The sequence below is a fragment of the Seriola lalandi genome, unplaced genomic scaffold (genome assembly GCF_002814215.2).
Source record: "Seriola lalandi dorsalis isolate HSWRI2012SDOR001 ecotype SW California unplaced genomic scaffold, Sedor1 jcf7180002054421, whole genome shotgun sequence".
Taxonomy (NCBI): Eukaryota; Metazoa; Chordata; class Actinopteri; order Carangiformes; family Carangidae; genus Seriola; species Seriola lalandi.
The window spans coordinates 382,854-399,977 of NW_019524974.1; the positions used below are offsets into that span (position 1 = coordinate 382,854).

At 41.5% G+C, this 17,124-nt stretch overlaps 1 protein-coding gene across 3 annotated transcripts; it reads right to left on the reverse strand.

Annotated features, from left to right (window-relative positions):
* Positions 1-110: 110 nt before the first annotated feature.
* On the reverse strand, positions 111-14,117 carry trmt1 (tRNA methyltransferase 1). 3 transcript variants are annotated; one of them, XM_023410293.2, is made up of 16 exons: positions 13,930-14,117; positions 12,484-12,788; positions 11,106-11,295; positions 9,406-9,593; positions 8,789-8,904; positions 7,498-7,610; positions 6,061-6,209; positions 5,550-5,633; positions 5,065-5,134; positions 4,271-4,405; positions 3,608-3,693; positions 2,525-2,633; positions 2,354-2,430; positions 2,083-2,202; positions 1,539-1,653; positions 111-446 (listed from the first exon to the last, which is right to left on the reverse strand). In XM_023410293.2, exons 2-16 carry the CDS (start codon positions 12,729-12,731, stop codon positions 372-374), a joined length of 1,875 nt encoding a protein of 624 aa, XP_023266061.1. In that variant the 5' UTR covers positions 12,732-12,788; positions 13,930-14,117; the 3' UTR covers positions 111-371. The 3 variants fall into 3 exon arrangements, with proteins under 3 accessions (XP_023266061.1, XP_023266060.1, XP_023266059.1); XM_023410292.2 differs by having other exon boundaries at positions 12,484-12,792; XM_023410291.2 differs by having other exon boundaries at positions 12,484-12,882.
* Positions 14,118-17,124: the final 3,007 nt, after the last annotated feature.

Here is a 17,124-nt window from a genome sequence, read left to right on the forward strand (position 1 = left end):
AAAAGTTGAATTTAATGAAAACTGACCTGTTTTACCATCAAATATTCAAGGTGAGAAAAAAACTAAAGAAAACAACCTTTACAACCTTAAATATCAAAGACAAAAAAACATTTAAAGTCATAGTGAGGACTTTATTGATATGCGATAAAAAAAGAAAGAGGAACCCAACATGTGAATCTGACATAAAACTGAATTGTGGATATGTTGTTCTGTATATTAACAGCTTTTAGGTTGTTGTCCTCCTAAATGCAATCTGCAGCACATCATTCTCACTTTATCCAGGCTGCACTTAAAAAAAAAACAGAAATAACAGAAATAAAATTATTTTAAAAAAAGCAAGAAAACATCTGAATTAGGAGAAGACAGTAGAATTATTCCATCTTCTCTTGATTCGTCTGCTCCTGGTCGTGGGAGTAGCAGCATTTGTCTCCATTTGTACATGTTCCCTGAAAACAGACAACAATAAGATAAATGATAACAACAACAACAACAACAACAACGGGCCAGGTGACTCCGACGTTGTATTACAACGTCTTAAAGCAGCCAAACGGTTCATTTTGGCTGCGTTCAGTTCATCTGGCAGGAAACCAGCAGAGAGTGGCGACCTGCCAAAGCAGCTGACGGAGACGACTAATTCAGCAGAATGTGCTGGAGTTTCTTTTTTCCCACCCGGGACATGAGGACGTATAACAGGTGTAATCAATAATGAAGTAACGGTCTCCCTCTACTTCTGTGGGACTGAAAGTTTCCCATGAAGAACATGACGCTGCTGAAACGACCCTCACCTGCACAAACTCAATCCTCCTCACCTGCAGCCAATTCATTCTTTTTCTGATCCTGATGAACGATCACGATCCTTGTATCATAAGAAATAAACTCAATATCTGGAATTTGCAGGGAAAGAACACTAACACGGACACCAGGGAACTTTTTATGTGGCATCAGGTCCTGCAGCTTGTGAAACAACCGAGCAACTCTTCTGAACTTCGTGTGCGTGTGTGTGTGCGTGTGTGTGTGCAGACCTGAGGTAGAGAGCGGTTCTCAGAAAACACAAAAAGAGAAAGACTGAAATAACAGCTGGTGTCTGTGAAAAGGTGGGTGTTTTCCAGGAGGAAACTGCTTTTCTAAAGAAACAAGTTAGGTTGTTGACATTCACCTCTGCTGCTGCAGCAACAGCAGCCACCGATGAACCAAGTTCCACCGACTGAAACTTTATTAGGAGGAAACCAAACGGCAAAAGACATCTCACTCTCGCACACTCACTCACACGCTTTTTGTGACTGACAGATGATGAACACCGTCACAGTGATGAGCAGTTTGTCCACATGTAAAAAGGTGAGTGAGTTTACAGTTGAAATTCGTGTTCATCCTCCTTGTTTCAAAGATATTTTAAAATGTTTCCTGTAAACCAACTTTTTTTTTTTTTTTCTTTCATGACATGTTAGATAAATTTGGATCCTAATGCTCTTCATCTCATAATTCTAGGATTTGTTTTTTTAAACCCGTCAGCAGCTTCTCCTGTCTGTAGGTGAACTGACCTGTCTGAACTTCTTGCAGGGGAAGTTTTTTAGCTGAGAAGAGTCTGTGATCTGGTTCTTCCTCTTGTTCTGGCACTTCTTCCTCTTGTCCTGCAGGCTGGTGGTGATGCCACCGCTGGAGGAGAGGAGAGGAGGAGGAGCAGGAGAGAACGTAAGGTTAACAGATGGAGGAAGAGCGGAGGTGGAGGAGAGAGAGACTGGCAGGAAAGACAAATAAGATGAAGGTAGGAAATAGATCACGATGAGCAAAACCAAGAAGATGGAGAAGCATTCACATCTTCATTCAATAAGTAGTTGAAGGTGTTTACAAACCCCCAAAGAAGCCATTAAAATATCTTTGAATTAAATTTTACCAGCGTTCAGCTTCATAAAATTATACATCTAAACATCTGACTTCAGTTGATGAAGTAAGTAAATGCAAAGAAAAGTCTCCTGATCAAAGTTGAAGTCACTCTTTAACACATTTTAAAAATGTGTCGACCCTCTTCAAAAGTATGATAGCTTCGTGTGTGTCCTGCTGTGTGTGTCCTGGTGTGTTGGTTACCTGGCTTTGGCGCGAGCTTTGGGTCCCCAGAACGCCTGAGGATTCTCCTGGAACCGGGTCAGGTGGCGTTTGCGTGACTGGGGGTTGGCGTCCTCCCTCACAGTGAAACAGGCCTCTTGGCTACAAACACACAGACGCACAATCCCGTACGAGGATGTCACAGGTTTGTCTCGACATTGCGCTTTTATTAAACAAATCACATCCAGTGTCACTGGCACTGCAGGTCCACTGAGCGGCCGCTGATGAGTTCGGGTGTAGGGTGCGGTCTCACCTGGGTTCAGTGGAGAGGATCTTAAAGGCGGGGCTGGTCTGAGACAGCTTCTCCCTCTTCACAGGATTAGCCTTCTCCTGTGGCACACCACCAATCAAATACACAGGTGTAAATAAAGAGTGATTCTCAACAATGAGGCACATCACTCAGCGCTCAATCAGTGATGTTTACCCAGCATCGCATGATGTCCCAGATGGCTGCAGGAGGAGCGTCTGTCTTGATTGCGTTCTTACGGGCGTGAGAGAGGGAAACCCTGTGGCCAGCATGAAGAAGCGCGGACCTGCACAGAGAGAGAGAGAGAGAGAGAGAGAGAGAGAGAGAGAGAGAGAGAGAGAGAGAGAGAGAGAGAGAGAATCAGCAGATTCAGTGTGAAATTAATGTCTGCTAGCAGCATATTTACAAATATCTCTCAAAGACGAGACAAAGCTTCTCTGAGGAGAAATAAAACAAACTACAGTATTTATAACGTCAACATGAAATCATGAGTTAACTAGAACGACCTCCTCGCGGTTGTCTGCCTCCGCCACTCAGAGTAGTTTCAGGTTACATCCCTGTTTATCCAGAATCAGATAAAACATGAACTATCCCGTGTGACATTTTGTCATAATTGCTGTGTGAAGTCTCGAGTAATGGCTAAAAAGTGTCTTGTGACCTTTGACCTCCAAAGTCTAATCAGTTCGTCCTTGAGTGCAAGTGACTGTTTGTGCCAAATTTGAAGAAGTTACCGAGCTACCCCCCCCCGTTGATATATGGATAAGTTATTTATTTTTCTTTTGATTGCCTCGTCTTTATGCACCATGTTCACGTCTATGCCAGAACCAGTAACTGTACCACCAACCCTGTATTAATGTCATTTAAATTCAATAAAAATTTAAATAAAAGAAAAAAAAAAAAGAAGAAAATACGGATGAGTGCAGCTTTAAACATGTTGCATAATCCAGGCTCTTTTATCTGGGTTAGCTCACTGCTTCACCTCCTAACACTTATCCATTCATGTTGTTTATTTATAGTAAGTGGTTTGAGCAGAGTTCTTTATTTCTCTCACGTTTTCCGGCTACAGTCACAGTCCAACAACACTGTGGCTCTTATCTGTGCTGGTGTTTAATTTAACCGACGACTCCAACAAACAATACAACCACAGAACAGACTGTGTCCATGTGTATCACAGCTTGTTATAATGTTCCAATGTCAAAAATACCAATATAACACACTGTGTACTTATTGCTGGGTGCGTGTGCGTGTGTGTGTGTTTACCTTAACTGGAGCAGGGGTGGAGTACTGCAGTGTATCGTGCTGCTCAGACTGTCCACAGTGTAATAAAGAGGCACATCCTCCAACTCCTGAAATAAGCAGCACATCAGAAGTGATGACAACAGGAAGCACGTTGTCAATCATGTAGGTCATTATCAGACCTTTGTTTTTTTTTTTTTTGTAAGTTTTTGCTATTGCTACATAGCCAACGTTAGCATTAGCAGCTGTTTACTCACCAGTCTAGAAGAAAAGTTGCGAGTTCACTGAGAGCTGTCTCCAGTGGTGGAAAGCAACCCTCTTGTTTGGCTTCTATTTCTATCACTTCTTTTCGTCTACTGAAGTTAGCATGCTAACCAGCTAAACCCTGACCTAGCCGCACTGGTTCATCACTTTCCGATACCGAGTCACTGTAGCGTCCCTCAAGAAGTAGCTGCTCAGAGGACTTATTATAACCTCTTGTCTTGTAAACGCAATGATGGCTGAAGCTCTTGGCAGGACTGGTAAGTAATGAGCTGTTAATGCTGAAAGCGAAATTTACAAATATCTCCAAATATGTTTTCCACACAATGTAAAGTCACCTGATACAACCGGCTGCGTCTACGCGACAATACCAAAAGATGACATCAGGTCCCTTCATGAGAGTGTGTATAAAAGGTAAGTGAATACCTCGGTCACCATGCTGAGCATGCCCTCGATGCGTTTGGATGTTCCAAATCGGGATGGATTCCCCGACACAGCAGACAAAACCTTTTGGACAAACGCCAAGTCATGGATTGGCTCCGCCCAGACAGGTCCACCCAGCTACAGAACAGACAGACACAGGCTTCAAGCTCATGTACTGTGTGCATGTGTGTTTGTAGAGTAATAACTACTAATAGGCACAGAGGTTCTGGCACTGTTCACACCAGGAAATAAAAGACTGTGAGAGACACTTTCTGTGAGAGAAAAACATAAAATCAAGGTGTAAATGAATTTAGATCCACTAAGGAAATTTAAAAGCTCCATATTTTACACTTTCCCTGTATTTTATTTGAAGTGTTGATCCATAAAAAGATATAATTGTGGTTTTAAGGACCAAAAACCATCTCAGTGGAGTTTTACATCTCCTCTCTCAGGCTTCTCTCTGGAGCTCTAGTAACAACAGATCAGCCAATCAGAGTAGAGGAGGCTCTGAGCCTCTCCTCTGATTGGTGACTGCTTTGTAGTGACATCACAAAGTTGCAGAGGCCCTTACGACTTGTTTTAAGGCCCAGTTTCTAAATACAGGCTGTGTGCATTTCTCTGTGGACTGAGGCTTTGATACTTTCACAGTATCAATATAGAACCTAGACCTGATCTATAATAAAAGATTTTAAAAAAACATGGGAAATCTCACCTTATACAACATGGGACCTTTAAAATATTTATATTTACCTACAGAATACAAAACATATCAGAATACCACTGAGTGTCAGTGTTACCTGATGTCTCTGTCCACAGTGGTCACACTCTGGTCCAACAGGGGGTCCAGTGGCAGCAGAATACTTCATACTGAAATCACATAATATTCAACATTACACACACACACACACACACACACACACACACACACACACACACACACACACACACACACACAGAATCAGGCAGGAGCACAAACAACTCTGAAAAAACATATTACCTAGACACTCCTGCACATTCAGCAGTGAAGCCTCAACAGCTCAAATGTCATTCGTCCAAACAGATGAATCTACAGCTGCTCACCTGGTTACCTGTTCCCACTTTCTATATTCTCCTGCAGACCACCCTGGTCATTTAAGATGTATAAAGAGAGAGAGCTTTCTTTCCGCCATCTCAGATCATGTGCCGCCAAGTCTGAAGCTTTTTATTTTTATTTTTTATTTGATTTAACCCCTTCACATGCAAAACATCCTCAGACCCAGTTGTACAGTGTGTGCCGTCTTACTGTTTTCCGTTGCTCGTTCTCCTGCCCATTCTCTGCAAGTGGAAAGCGCCACATCCGACACAGTTGTAGACCAGAGCCTGTTTACTGCAGCACAAGAGGAGAACCGCTCAATGTGAGATTTAAACATTGTGGTTTATTTAGTTTGTGTGTCTGTGCAGCTGTTCATATGTGAACAGCACATCCTGTTTGTACGCTGTAATGACACATTTTTCCTTATATAATCAACATAATCAAGATTCAGTTTTTTTATACCTTCACATATTTCTATTTTTTATTTATTTTTATTTCCTTTTTTCCTTCATCTCACTGAGTGCTCCTGCTGCCATTACTTTTAGTATTTGTTGCTGCAGTGACCCAGTTTCAGGATCATTCATCTTTCATCATATAACATCCTTTGTTAGAAGACAGTACATGTGTGTGTGTGTGTGTGTGTGTGTGTGTGTGTGTGTGTGTGTGTGTGTGTGTGTGTGTGTGTGTGTGAGAGAGAGAGAGAGAGAGAGAGAGAGAGCACCTGGCTGAGTTTTTCACTGTAGCCTGTCCCGTGAAGACGCGCACAAAGACTCGTATGTAAAAGTCGACGCTGACGGACAGCAGGGGCTGGATGTATCGCTGGTACACCCCGGCCCTCTGGTCCAAACTGTGGAGGATGGTACGAAGAGCCTGCAGGGAAGAGAGACACACACTTAACTGATACAGTCTTTATCTATGAAATCCTCTTTCTCCTACTGAAGCTTGACTCGCATCATATCAAGGAATTATTCCAACAAAAAACAAACAAAAAAAAACCATGACGTATCCATCAGTAATAATTAAAAACCAACATCTTCAGTATCCACTAACATTAATCTATTATTTGAGAAGAATAAAACATGGCTAACTTTTTTATTTTGTCAATATAGAGCATCTCTGGGGGATAATTTCACCCTCTAGTTATCATGACAGTCGAAGGCAAAAATATTCCTACACCTTAAAATAAATAATAATAAAAAAAGATGAGAGTTTAGTTCATGAAAACTAAACTAAATGAGAAAACAGCAGTTTTCTCAGACGTTCGATCAATAACCAGTATCAGTATTGATTTACAGAGTGAACTTTGCAGGAATGTTTTGGTCCACTGGCCTGTTCTCGATACATCAGTGGCCAAACTATCAGACAGTAAGAGTCACTGCTGTTTATCCCCATAAACCACAAGAAAAAAAATATCACTAAAAGTCACTTTGTGTGGAATTTGTATGCGATTATTAAAGAGTCTTTATTCTATAAAAAAAGCTGTCGTTTGTTTCTACCACTGGGTGGCGCCAGAGTCAGAAAACTTAAAATTCAACATTGTAGTCCCAAAGACTTTCATGACCTCAGAACCCGTTTCTATTTATTGTCATAATGTCTTCACATATAGGTGCTCAATGTATTTACTATGGGAAATTGTTTCTCTATATAGTTGATTTCATTATTAGTGACAGAGTCCACCTTCAGACTCTTAACAGATTCACAGGAATCCAGTGTTAAATCTTCAAATTAAAAGTCTTCACCTAGCAAAACCACAGGGTGGCTTTTACTGTGAAGCAGTGACAGGAAACAGTGTGTCTGTCAGCAGGTTAAAGCTACAGCAGTCATCAGAAATGTGTCTACAACACAAGACAACAGTCATTTGACAAGTTTGTGACAAAGAGTCAGTTTTTAAAAATACTATGGGAAGTAACAGAACGATAGGGAGCAGCTCAAGGTCATCACACACACACACACACACACACACACACACAGAGTTCACCAACATGTAGCCTCAGGCCAGACTCCATGACAACACAACATTGTTTGTGTCGGACTCAAACACACACACAAAGGATTAAGACCTTATCAGTGCACACATGGGGACATGTCTGTGCGTGTACTGTATGCGAATTTTTACATTTGTGTGTGTGTGTGTGTGTGTGTGTGTGTGTGTACTCACCATCTCATGACAGTATTTGGCTTTGATGGAGATTGAACCGTATTTGCTGTAGCAGGTCTCACCGCTGTTTCCTGCCATCACCGCCATGTCTGTACATGTTATACACAACAGACCTGAGAGAGAGAAACAGAGAGAGGGAGAGACGGAAGACAGAAGAGGACAAAAAAGAACAAGATATATTAAAAAAAAAAAAAAAAAAAAAGTCCTGTCACAGCTTGGTCAAACAGGACAGTTACACAACATGGGAGGCGTCGTTTAAGACTAAAGATCCGTCTCTGTTCGGTCTTGTAAACTTTGTCTGAAACTCAAACAAGAATTATTCCACAAACAATACGCGACCTTCCTCGGATCCAACCGCCCAACAAGATGACACATAACCCTGAACATATTTCATGTTTTCATTTGACACCAAAATAAAGAACATCACATCTAATATTTAGAAGCAGTAATTAGAAACTGAGCACAAACATTTTGAATTTCAATATTCAGAAAATTCAGACACCAGTAAACACCACAGCGGCTTTTCTCACATCAACCAACGTGGTTGATAATAATTTAAACCAACAGGACAATGACAAGGTCGTCCACTGTCCTTGGATGGAGCGCTCTCTGCTGCCTACAAACTAATTCGCATTTTTCATCAGCATTTATTCTGATTAATCGCAAACAGGGAGAGTCTGCGGTGCTGTGGGACTCTTCTCTTTGCCCCGAGCAATAAACACACACCGTCACACTGTGATCTAAAGCTCGGTGAGTAACTGTAAATTTCCTCATACCAACACTCAGAAACACTCAACACCCCAGTCTTCTTTCAGTCACACACCTCCAGCTCAACTCACCTTTGTTCTTCATCTCCACTCAAATAATTCAGTTTGAAGGGTGATAAAGAATTATTATTGCGTAGGTGATTTTTTACATGTAACTCTGAAGGTCGTGACTTCAAATTCCTGTTTGAAAGTGTTACTTTATGAGTAAAGAAAATTCTCCTATTTCTTAAACTAAATAAAACTCTACCGGTGAGAAATGCCTCGTCTCGGAGCTTTAAGCTGGACTGTCGTTCTCAGCTCTTGGAAACGTGTGAAAGTGAAATCTGCCTTTTGAAAACATTTAAAGATCATCTTTATTTTAGGGAATACATATATATAAATGTATTTCATACATTTTCAGATGTATCGGCCTTTTATATTCACAAAACAATCAAAAAAAAAAATCTATAAAATGAATGAAAACCGCATTGATACTATAAACTGCTGGCTAACAGGAAAACCGATTAACAGACTGAACTACTCACCTCCTTCACTGACGGCCTGCACAGCGGCATCCAGAAAGGAGGCGGGGCTACCGTAGGGATCCAGATCAATGACGTCATAGCGCTCCTTCTTTCCTCGCATCTCGTACATCAGCATACTACAAAAACATTGAGGGTAAAAACAGAAAAGAACAGGAGGTGAAAAGAAATAATTCACATCTATGAAAAGAAACGTTAGATACCAAGAGAGAATAGAAATTTAAAAACGGAGCAGAGAAGGATGAAGGACAGAGAGGAGCAGAAATGAGACGAGTCAAGGGCAGCTTACAAAGAAGAGCACATTAATTCAGAGAAGCACGAGGAGGAGAAAGGACTGAAGGGAGGCGTGAGGACGAGCGTGCCAAAGAGAAAAGAGACGAGAGTGAAAGAAAAGGGACAAGAGTTCATAAAAGAAAGAGGCGAAGAGACAAGAACGGAAGAGATCAGAGCCGGAGCGGAAGAATGAATAGAACAAGAGGTCAAAGGTGAAGACTGGAGATGAATGAAGATGAGGAGCATTGGATGATTACAGGAGAGGGAGAAACCAACATTCAGCAAATCAGCGAAGGAGCTAAATAACCGCGGCTGAGGCAGAGCAGCAGCAAACGAGCACATCCTACCTGGCGTCCCTGCAGCTGGCCTGGAGCAGATGGCCAACTCCGTTGTACTGGGCGTTCCTGGCGATCAGGGCCGCGGCCTTGGTGGAGAAGTCGTTGGCGGTGACGTTCAGCAGGCCCGGGACCTCCAGAGCAAAACGCACCGAGCGCAAACCCGACGCCGCCAGTCCCTCGAGGACACGAAGACCGAGCTGAAAGTGACATGAACTGATTTTTTTTTTTTTTGCCAAAACCAAACAGACATATTATCACCTTATGAAGCTGATATAGCAAACAGTTACTTATTTTCACCTTCAGCAGACACAAAACAGCATTATGATTCATTTGGACTCGTGTTTAATGAACGTAATCCCCATGTTTTGATTTGGTCCACAAAGTATTTAACTGCTAAATGCTCAATGTTCATCTGGTGAGACTGAACCAAAACAGTGAAGTTTCAGAGGAGAGAAAGTTCTGAGCCTCTCTTCTGATTGGCTGACTGTTTTCTGAGTGATCAAATAAAAACACAGCAGATTTCAGGTAAAAACACTCAGAGAAACCAAATCCTGCAAGGTTTGGATGGTGGGTCCAGGTGGGCGGGGCTTGGTGACTGCTTTGTTGTGACATCACAAAGTTCCAGAAGTCCTGACGGCTGGTTTTAAGGCTCAGTTTCTGAATACAGGCTGTGTGCATTTCTCTGTGGACTGAGGCTTTGATACTTTCACAGTATTAATATAGAACCTTGACTTTTTATAACATGGACCTTTAAAGCTATAGTAACAAAGTCATTTTTTGTGTGTGCAAACTTATTTGCCAAGTGTTATAACAGAAAACATTACAGAGAATATTCTTACTTTTCAGAAGCTGCACATATTCCCACAAGAGCCAAATTCTTTAGAGCTGGTCACAGTCCGAAGGTTTTCTCTTTGACCAGTAATCAGCCGGAAGCTAAACTATCCCAGAATAGTACCATAATAACCAGAATTGCCACCTCACTAACCAACTAAGGAGAAGAAACTTTTCTCTCAGGTGTGTTTACCGATCATCAATGACATTATTTCAACCTAACATCCTTCAAAGTTTCATGAAATGATCTAATTACCTCTTTCTACCACTTGGGACCAGCTGAGTGTGAAATTATCTGGAAGCTCTGATCCAAACTGCTCCAGCAGGATCAGTGTGCATATTTTTAGCATGAGAGGCCCCAGTGGAAAACAAACCACTAAATCCTGATACTGCTCTGAACTACAGGGCACGAGTCAGGGGAGTGCAGCAGGTGGTTCAGCGTCACAAAACTGGATTAATGATTTCTTTTTGGCTGCCTTTAATTTCTTTAGTGTTGAGTTTTGTAGACTGTTTATGTTTATTGTGATCCCCATCAGCTACCACCATCACTGAGATCTTCCACCCTTTGACTCCACACTAGTAAGCTTGTTATGTCAACAATTATATGCTGTGCTGGTATCATTTATATTGTGTATCTTACTTATCGTATAACCTTTATTTAGTGATAGTACCGACAATGACACTTCACTTTCATTACAGCTAGATAAATTACTTTAACACAGAGAAATAATTTGACACATTTCAATTGGAGGAGCTGCACACATATTTTTTAAATGGATTTTTTTTTTTTCCATTCATGGGGATTTTTCTGGCTGAGATAGACAGAGCAATAAAAATCTGCTCCACGGTCGTTACACTGTGAAATCAATCCCACGTACCTCACATTTCTCCCCCACTGTAGCAATCACAGCTGGCTCCTCTGCTCCGTTTTTCTCCTCCATCTGTGCATCGGCCTCGTTCGTCTCCTCTGCCAGAGAGACCACCACCCTCTCCTTCTCTCCGGGCACCACCACCTTCACCCCCCGCTGAGCCAGCAGATCTCTGGCAAACTCTGTGATCACTGCACATCTGGAGAGGGAAAGAGAGAAAAAGGATTGCTCATACATATAAACATGGACTGTAGGTTGGATAACAGGGTAAAAAAAAAAAAAAAAAAAAACAGAGCTTAATAAATATTCATGACATCTGTTTTCCTCCAAACACAACTGGTGATTCAAACCAGCGGTTTAAATTTTAGGTTATTGTAGAGTGGTCTTGATGTATTACTGGTACACTGTGACTGAGTGACAAAGATCACGCAGTTTAAATTGGGGGAGGCAAAGAAATATATGTCTGCAGAATCAAAAATATGATATGTGAGATCAAGTGTCTTGTTTTCCCTTAGCAATGAGGGTTAGTGTTCAGTCGCGTGAACTGTTTCCTGTTTAGCAGAACATCTCAAAAACTAGCAAACTTTGATGAAAAGTTCTGTGCGGGGAAAACACACAACTTCCTGTTTTTTGGTTGCTATTACGCCACCATGTGGCCACTGGGCTGCTTACATTACTGTGAGGCATGAAAGCTAAATTCATTTTTGTCTGTATTTCCCGCTAAATCTAGTTGCGATTTGTTTATAAGTGTTGCTATGACAACAGGATTTAACCTATCCGATTCACTTAAAATTATGCGCAATTCATCCCAGCACCAAAACCTGACAGGTTTAGAGTTTCACCAACACTCAGTATGATTGTCCTCCACCACATCTATTTGCTGAACATATCGTGATGAAGATTAACACTTTTATACATTTTCTATTATTAAAGAAAGATTACGTCACTTTCGGGAGAAGAAATAAAACAATCTCAAATTCAAACTTTAGTTCATGAGCAAACATGCCATTGTTCCTTTCAGTACACTCAGAGGTTTTTGCCACTACAGGCTCAGGTGGTCTGGTAGATGGCTAATGTTAGCTAATGTTAGCATACATATCAAAATATTAGCTGGCCGGTGATATCTCTACTTGTGATTTAACATTTACTATCTCCGTTTTATCAGTGTTCAGCAAAAGTTTTCACTTTAAAGTAGCACATTTAGAACATTATTGTACTTTGCAGGGATATGCATAGAGAAAGCATAATGCCGATTGTCCAATGATTGTTTTTTATTGTCTCTACAGTGTACTGTTCCAAACTGATGACCTGCTCTGAGCTGATTCACTTCATATTGCATTAAATCAGAGGAAACTTATGTCTGTGGTTTAAAGTGGTTTATACATACGTCAAATCTCTGTTAAACTCCTGGACTGGGTTGTAAAACACTTCATTTGCGCTGGGAAACAAGATGGACGCCTTGCCCTCCTTGACCACCGTCTCCCCTGGTAAAAGACCCACAGTAGGCGTCTCCTCCTTGTCACATGCTGTGTCTGTGGGAGCTGAGATCACAACATCTGCTGAAGAGCCAGTAGACGTAGGTGGAGGGTTGGTAGTTGGAACCTCTGAGTCGTGGGAGGCTTTTACGGGCTCCATAGATTTCAGCCCCCTGCTGAGAGTAGCAGCAGCACTGCGTAGCCTCCACTGAAGTGTCTGTCTAGCAGAGAAGGTGCAAGAATGATGCAGGTGACTGGAGATGATGAGGGATAACAGGCGAGCTGGTTTCACCAGCATAAAGGGGCAGTGCCTGGAAAATACAAATAAAACATGACTGCTGCAAAATGTCCAAAGAAAGAAGCTAAATCTCACCAGTAGATCATAAATGTTCATAAAAAAAGCATGATTCATTCTCTGATGCAAGACTCTGTTTATTCTTTACAGGTCACAAATAAGAGTCACCTTTTATTTGGTTTTATATGACAACAAAAACCATGTTAATTTAGTTCCATTTCCTAATATTTGAGGTCTCATGCTGACTTCAGTTACATTAGTTTGATATTATTTAGCAATGAGCACTCTGAGCAACAATATTTCAAGGGAGGGATTGTCAGGATATGAATATATGGAAGTACATTAGCATGATCACCCAACCTAAAGCTGAAACCACTTGCTGATGGCAAACTCAACAGATGGAGTTTGTCCCGTCGTCATGGATCAAAAGCTCAAGAACCCACAGACTAAACTGACATTGTGGCAAGATTGTTTTGTCAACTTCTGATTTCAAGATCAAGAATTGCTTCTTAAGCTCATTAATGGTTAGATCAATTCATCTTTTAGTGTGTAGAGCATCAGAAAACAGCTGACAAATTCCCCATCATCACATTAGTGCCTATAGTGGTGTGTTAGATGGCTTGTTTAGTCGACCAACAGCCAAACCTTCAACACTATAGTTTACAACAAAGAGAAAAGCTGCAAGTCCTCAGAGATAGAAATCTAAAGTTTTGTTGACCATTGTTAAGTCCATCGACTAATCAATTAATTAACTAGCCGTTTCAGGACTCGTCAATCCAGGGCTTAAGCAGGATTTGTACAGGTCTGAGCTGTACCTTTAACTTACCTCCAGCACCTTTAGCTTTTCTTTTTCTCAATTAAACAACACTGAGTCGACACGTCAGTACGGCCGCCATTACAGAGGAGCAAAAAATGTGTCTTATTTAGAGTTAACTCACTAAATGAAGGCAAACTCTGTCATGAAAACTGCCCTCAAACCTCTGCTACTGCTGCACACATTATACCAGGAAAGTTGTTAGCATGTTTGCTAGCTAGGCTAAACAGGCGTCGTTTTACGTTTTACCTGCGACACCTGTAACTGTGGCGGAAGCTGCTCTTCGACTTCGTCGGAGGTTTTCCTGTAAAAGTGATCCAGGTGGCTGTACAGTGTCTGTTCCCTCACTGCTCCGGTGTAGACTCTGTTTCCAGTTTGGTTCTCACGTTAGCACATGGGAGCCACCATGTTTGGAGCGTATCTACGGAAGCCTGCGCGGCCAGAAGAGAGCGAGAGCGAGAGCGCGAGAAGCTGCGTGCCCGCTCCCTCCCCCGCCCCCTCCCCCTGGCAGGGCCGTGTGATGTCAGGGTAACGGTGTAATGTAAGGACAAGAGGGAGAGAGGGTCGATCAGTCAGCCGCTGCACACCCTGGCCTACTTTCCCCCGCAGCCAACATGTGAGGAAACTGGAAAACACATCAGTCCGCTTTCATGAATAATCTAATTTAATCTCACCGTGCCCGGAGTTAGTAATGCATTATAATGAAGAGGCTAAACATAGGCGTATGGATTAACCAGAATATCTCAAACCTATAATGTGAGGAGATAAAAACTGCCTTTGAGAAAATAAGGTCAATCCACGTCAATGCTCACGCAGTGTACAGTAAAGTGAATTTAGGTCGTTATGGCAGGAATGTGATGCTGTTTAAGGACAATAGATGAAATAGATTGGCTGTGTGAATGTGTGATCTCACTAGCACTGATTCTGTTCTGTTCTTCAATGTGCAAAATAAACAAACATTAATCATATATATTTACATAGATATATTTTTTTTTTTCTCATTATTCTGATTTTTGGTTTTAGGTCTTACATCAAAAGAGGGGCCACAATTTATTATTGGCACATGTCAGACCTTCAGAACTACTGAGGCCCTGAAAGCTGCAGAGTTACTGTGTGTTACCAAGTTTGTTAAATTAAAAAAAATCTTTGGGATTATTCACCATTAAGCATCAGCTGACATGATAGGATCCAAAATGCGGGAGCTGCTTCACCTGTCCAGATGAATGAGTCACAGAGTCAAAAATCCTGTTTTAAGAACACCATATTTCCTTTTTGTGCCTGTATGTTGCATGTTCTTGAAATAACACTGTATATCAAAGCAAATTAGCACACATTAAACCTTTGGCCATAGTAACTCTACACAAACAACAAACAGAAACTGTACAAATTGCACAGGAGGACTGGGGGGGGTCACTACAGGAGCCCAGCAGCTCATATTTGCCCCCTATAGGAGGTGCCTGTGATTTTAACACCAGTGGTTTAATGGAACCAAATCCTGATTTATTAATTATACTTAAGTTTATGTAACTTTTTAACTCTATTCCACCACAAATATTATAATTCATACTGGACTACCTTGCATTTATTTCACAGTCATGCTGCATACTTTTACTTTTGTTACTTTTTTTTTTGCTGATAATAACTACTTCTGTACTGCTACTTAACATAAAGAACTAACTACAAATAAGAAAGTAGAATTAGTTTATAATATGTTTTCTCAGTGTGTTTAAATGTGACCAAACACAAGGCAAAAATAATCAAAATACAGAGGCTTCAGAAGTTATCTCCAAGTTTATAGAAGTTATTCAAGAATAGTTGAATAGTTGAAAAAATAAAATATGAAAAATCCAAATATTAAAAAAGAGATAAACCCTTTATTGTAAAGGTTAGGGTGGTGGTTGGGGGTTTGTTGCTTCATTTACATGCAACACTTGCCCTGTCTCACATACATTAGCCTGTCTGGGATAAATGCACAACATTGAAAACCAAGTATTCCACATTTAAAACTAGAACATCCACCATCATCTTGTTTTATTTAGTGGTTTGTACCCAGTTCCCATAAAACGGGACATGGATGGCTGTGGGTGGGAAAAAAAAAAAATCTGGCTCTACTGTATGATGCACACAAGCCTGAACATCTGGATGGGGGCGCTGTGACTATAAACGCCCAGAGAGCGTGGCGCTATACATCTGACACAGGAGAATTATAGAGTTAATAGTATTTGGCATGACAGGGAGAGAGAGCGGGAGCGCAGTGCCGTGCCTGAATGCAGTCTCATCCTGTTTAGTATTCACTGTACGCAGCGCCTGGAGGCCCCGGAGGGCTCACCTGCCCGGAGTCTAGACGCACTATCACACACGTTAGACAGCGGGATCGAACCGCCCGTCCTCCCGGCTTCACGGTCCGAGCGGTGTCGGGCAGGAGGGAGTCGGTCGCTTCCACACCACCCAAGGGAGAAGACACCCCGGTGAGTAGTGAGTGAGTGAGTGGGTGGGTGGACTAGTGGGTGGGGCTCAGACAGTCGGGTCGGCTGGGGACGCTGCCTGTCTACCTGCCCGCAGCGGTGCGTGGGCTCAAACGTGTAATCTATTACTCTGGTAAATGTATTTTAATTACTTTTACTTGTAATACCATTACTCGTTACACTGTATCCCCGCCAAAAAAATAATGTTTCTGGTCACATTTAGTCTTATAAAATAATATTCTATAATATAAATGAAATGAAAATAAATATTATAAAACATCTAATTAACACATACAACCTAAACAACATCCATTTGAGATGTCACACCATTGTTTTGACTGGATAAATATCTCAGTATTTCCACGTTCAAGTCAACTTTCCTGCTATTACTCATCCAAATGATTGTGTCTGTGCCAAGTTATTTTTAGTAATGCTGAGGAAAACAAACTGAATGTGGAGTGAGCCTATAATTTACCTTCAGCCTGCTATTTAAGGGATTTGGTGACAAAAGTGAGGATTTATTCAGGTCTATATTGTGTCAATCACCAAGGTAAACTCACCTTTATTTTTACTGTTAGATTATCACACACATGGCTGACATGAATTTACCAGTGAGAGTTTAATGGGGAAAAAAAAGTTTATTAGAGGAAGATTAGGTTTTGACAGCACCTATAATAATTTTGGATTAGGTTGCAGTCACATTCACACACCCAATTTACCATGATTCACAATTGGTATGGAATTACAAAACATAAGGTGCAGTGTTAATTCGTTACAGCACTGGTGAAAGTAATGAGAAAATGCAGGCTGCCTCCCCATCTGTCTGTCTGTCTACCTGTCTGTCTACCTGTCTGTCTGTCTGGTCGATCGGTAGCTCTGCGATCTGTCTGCAACCCCTGGGAGAGTAAAAAAAAAAAAAAAAGAAAAAAAAAATCCCCGCTCTGCTCCTCTGCCCCCCCCCCCTCGATAGCTCTGCGCT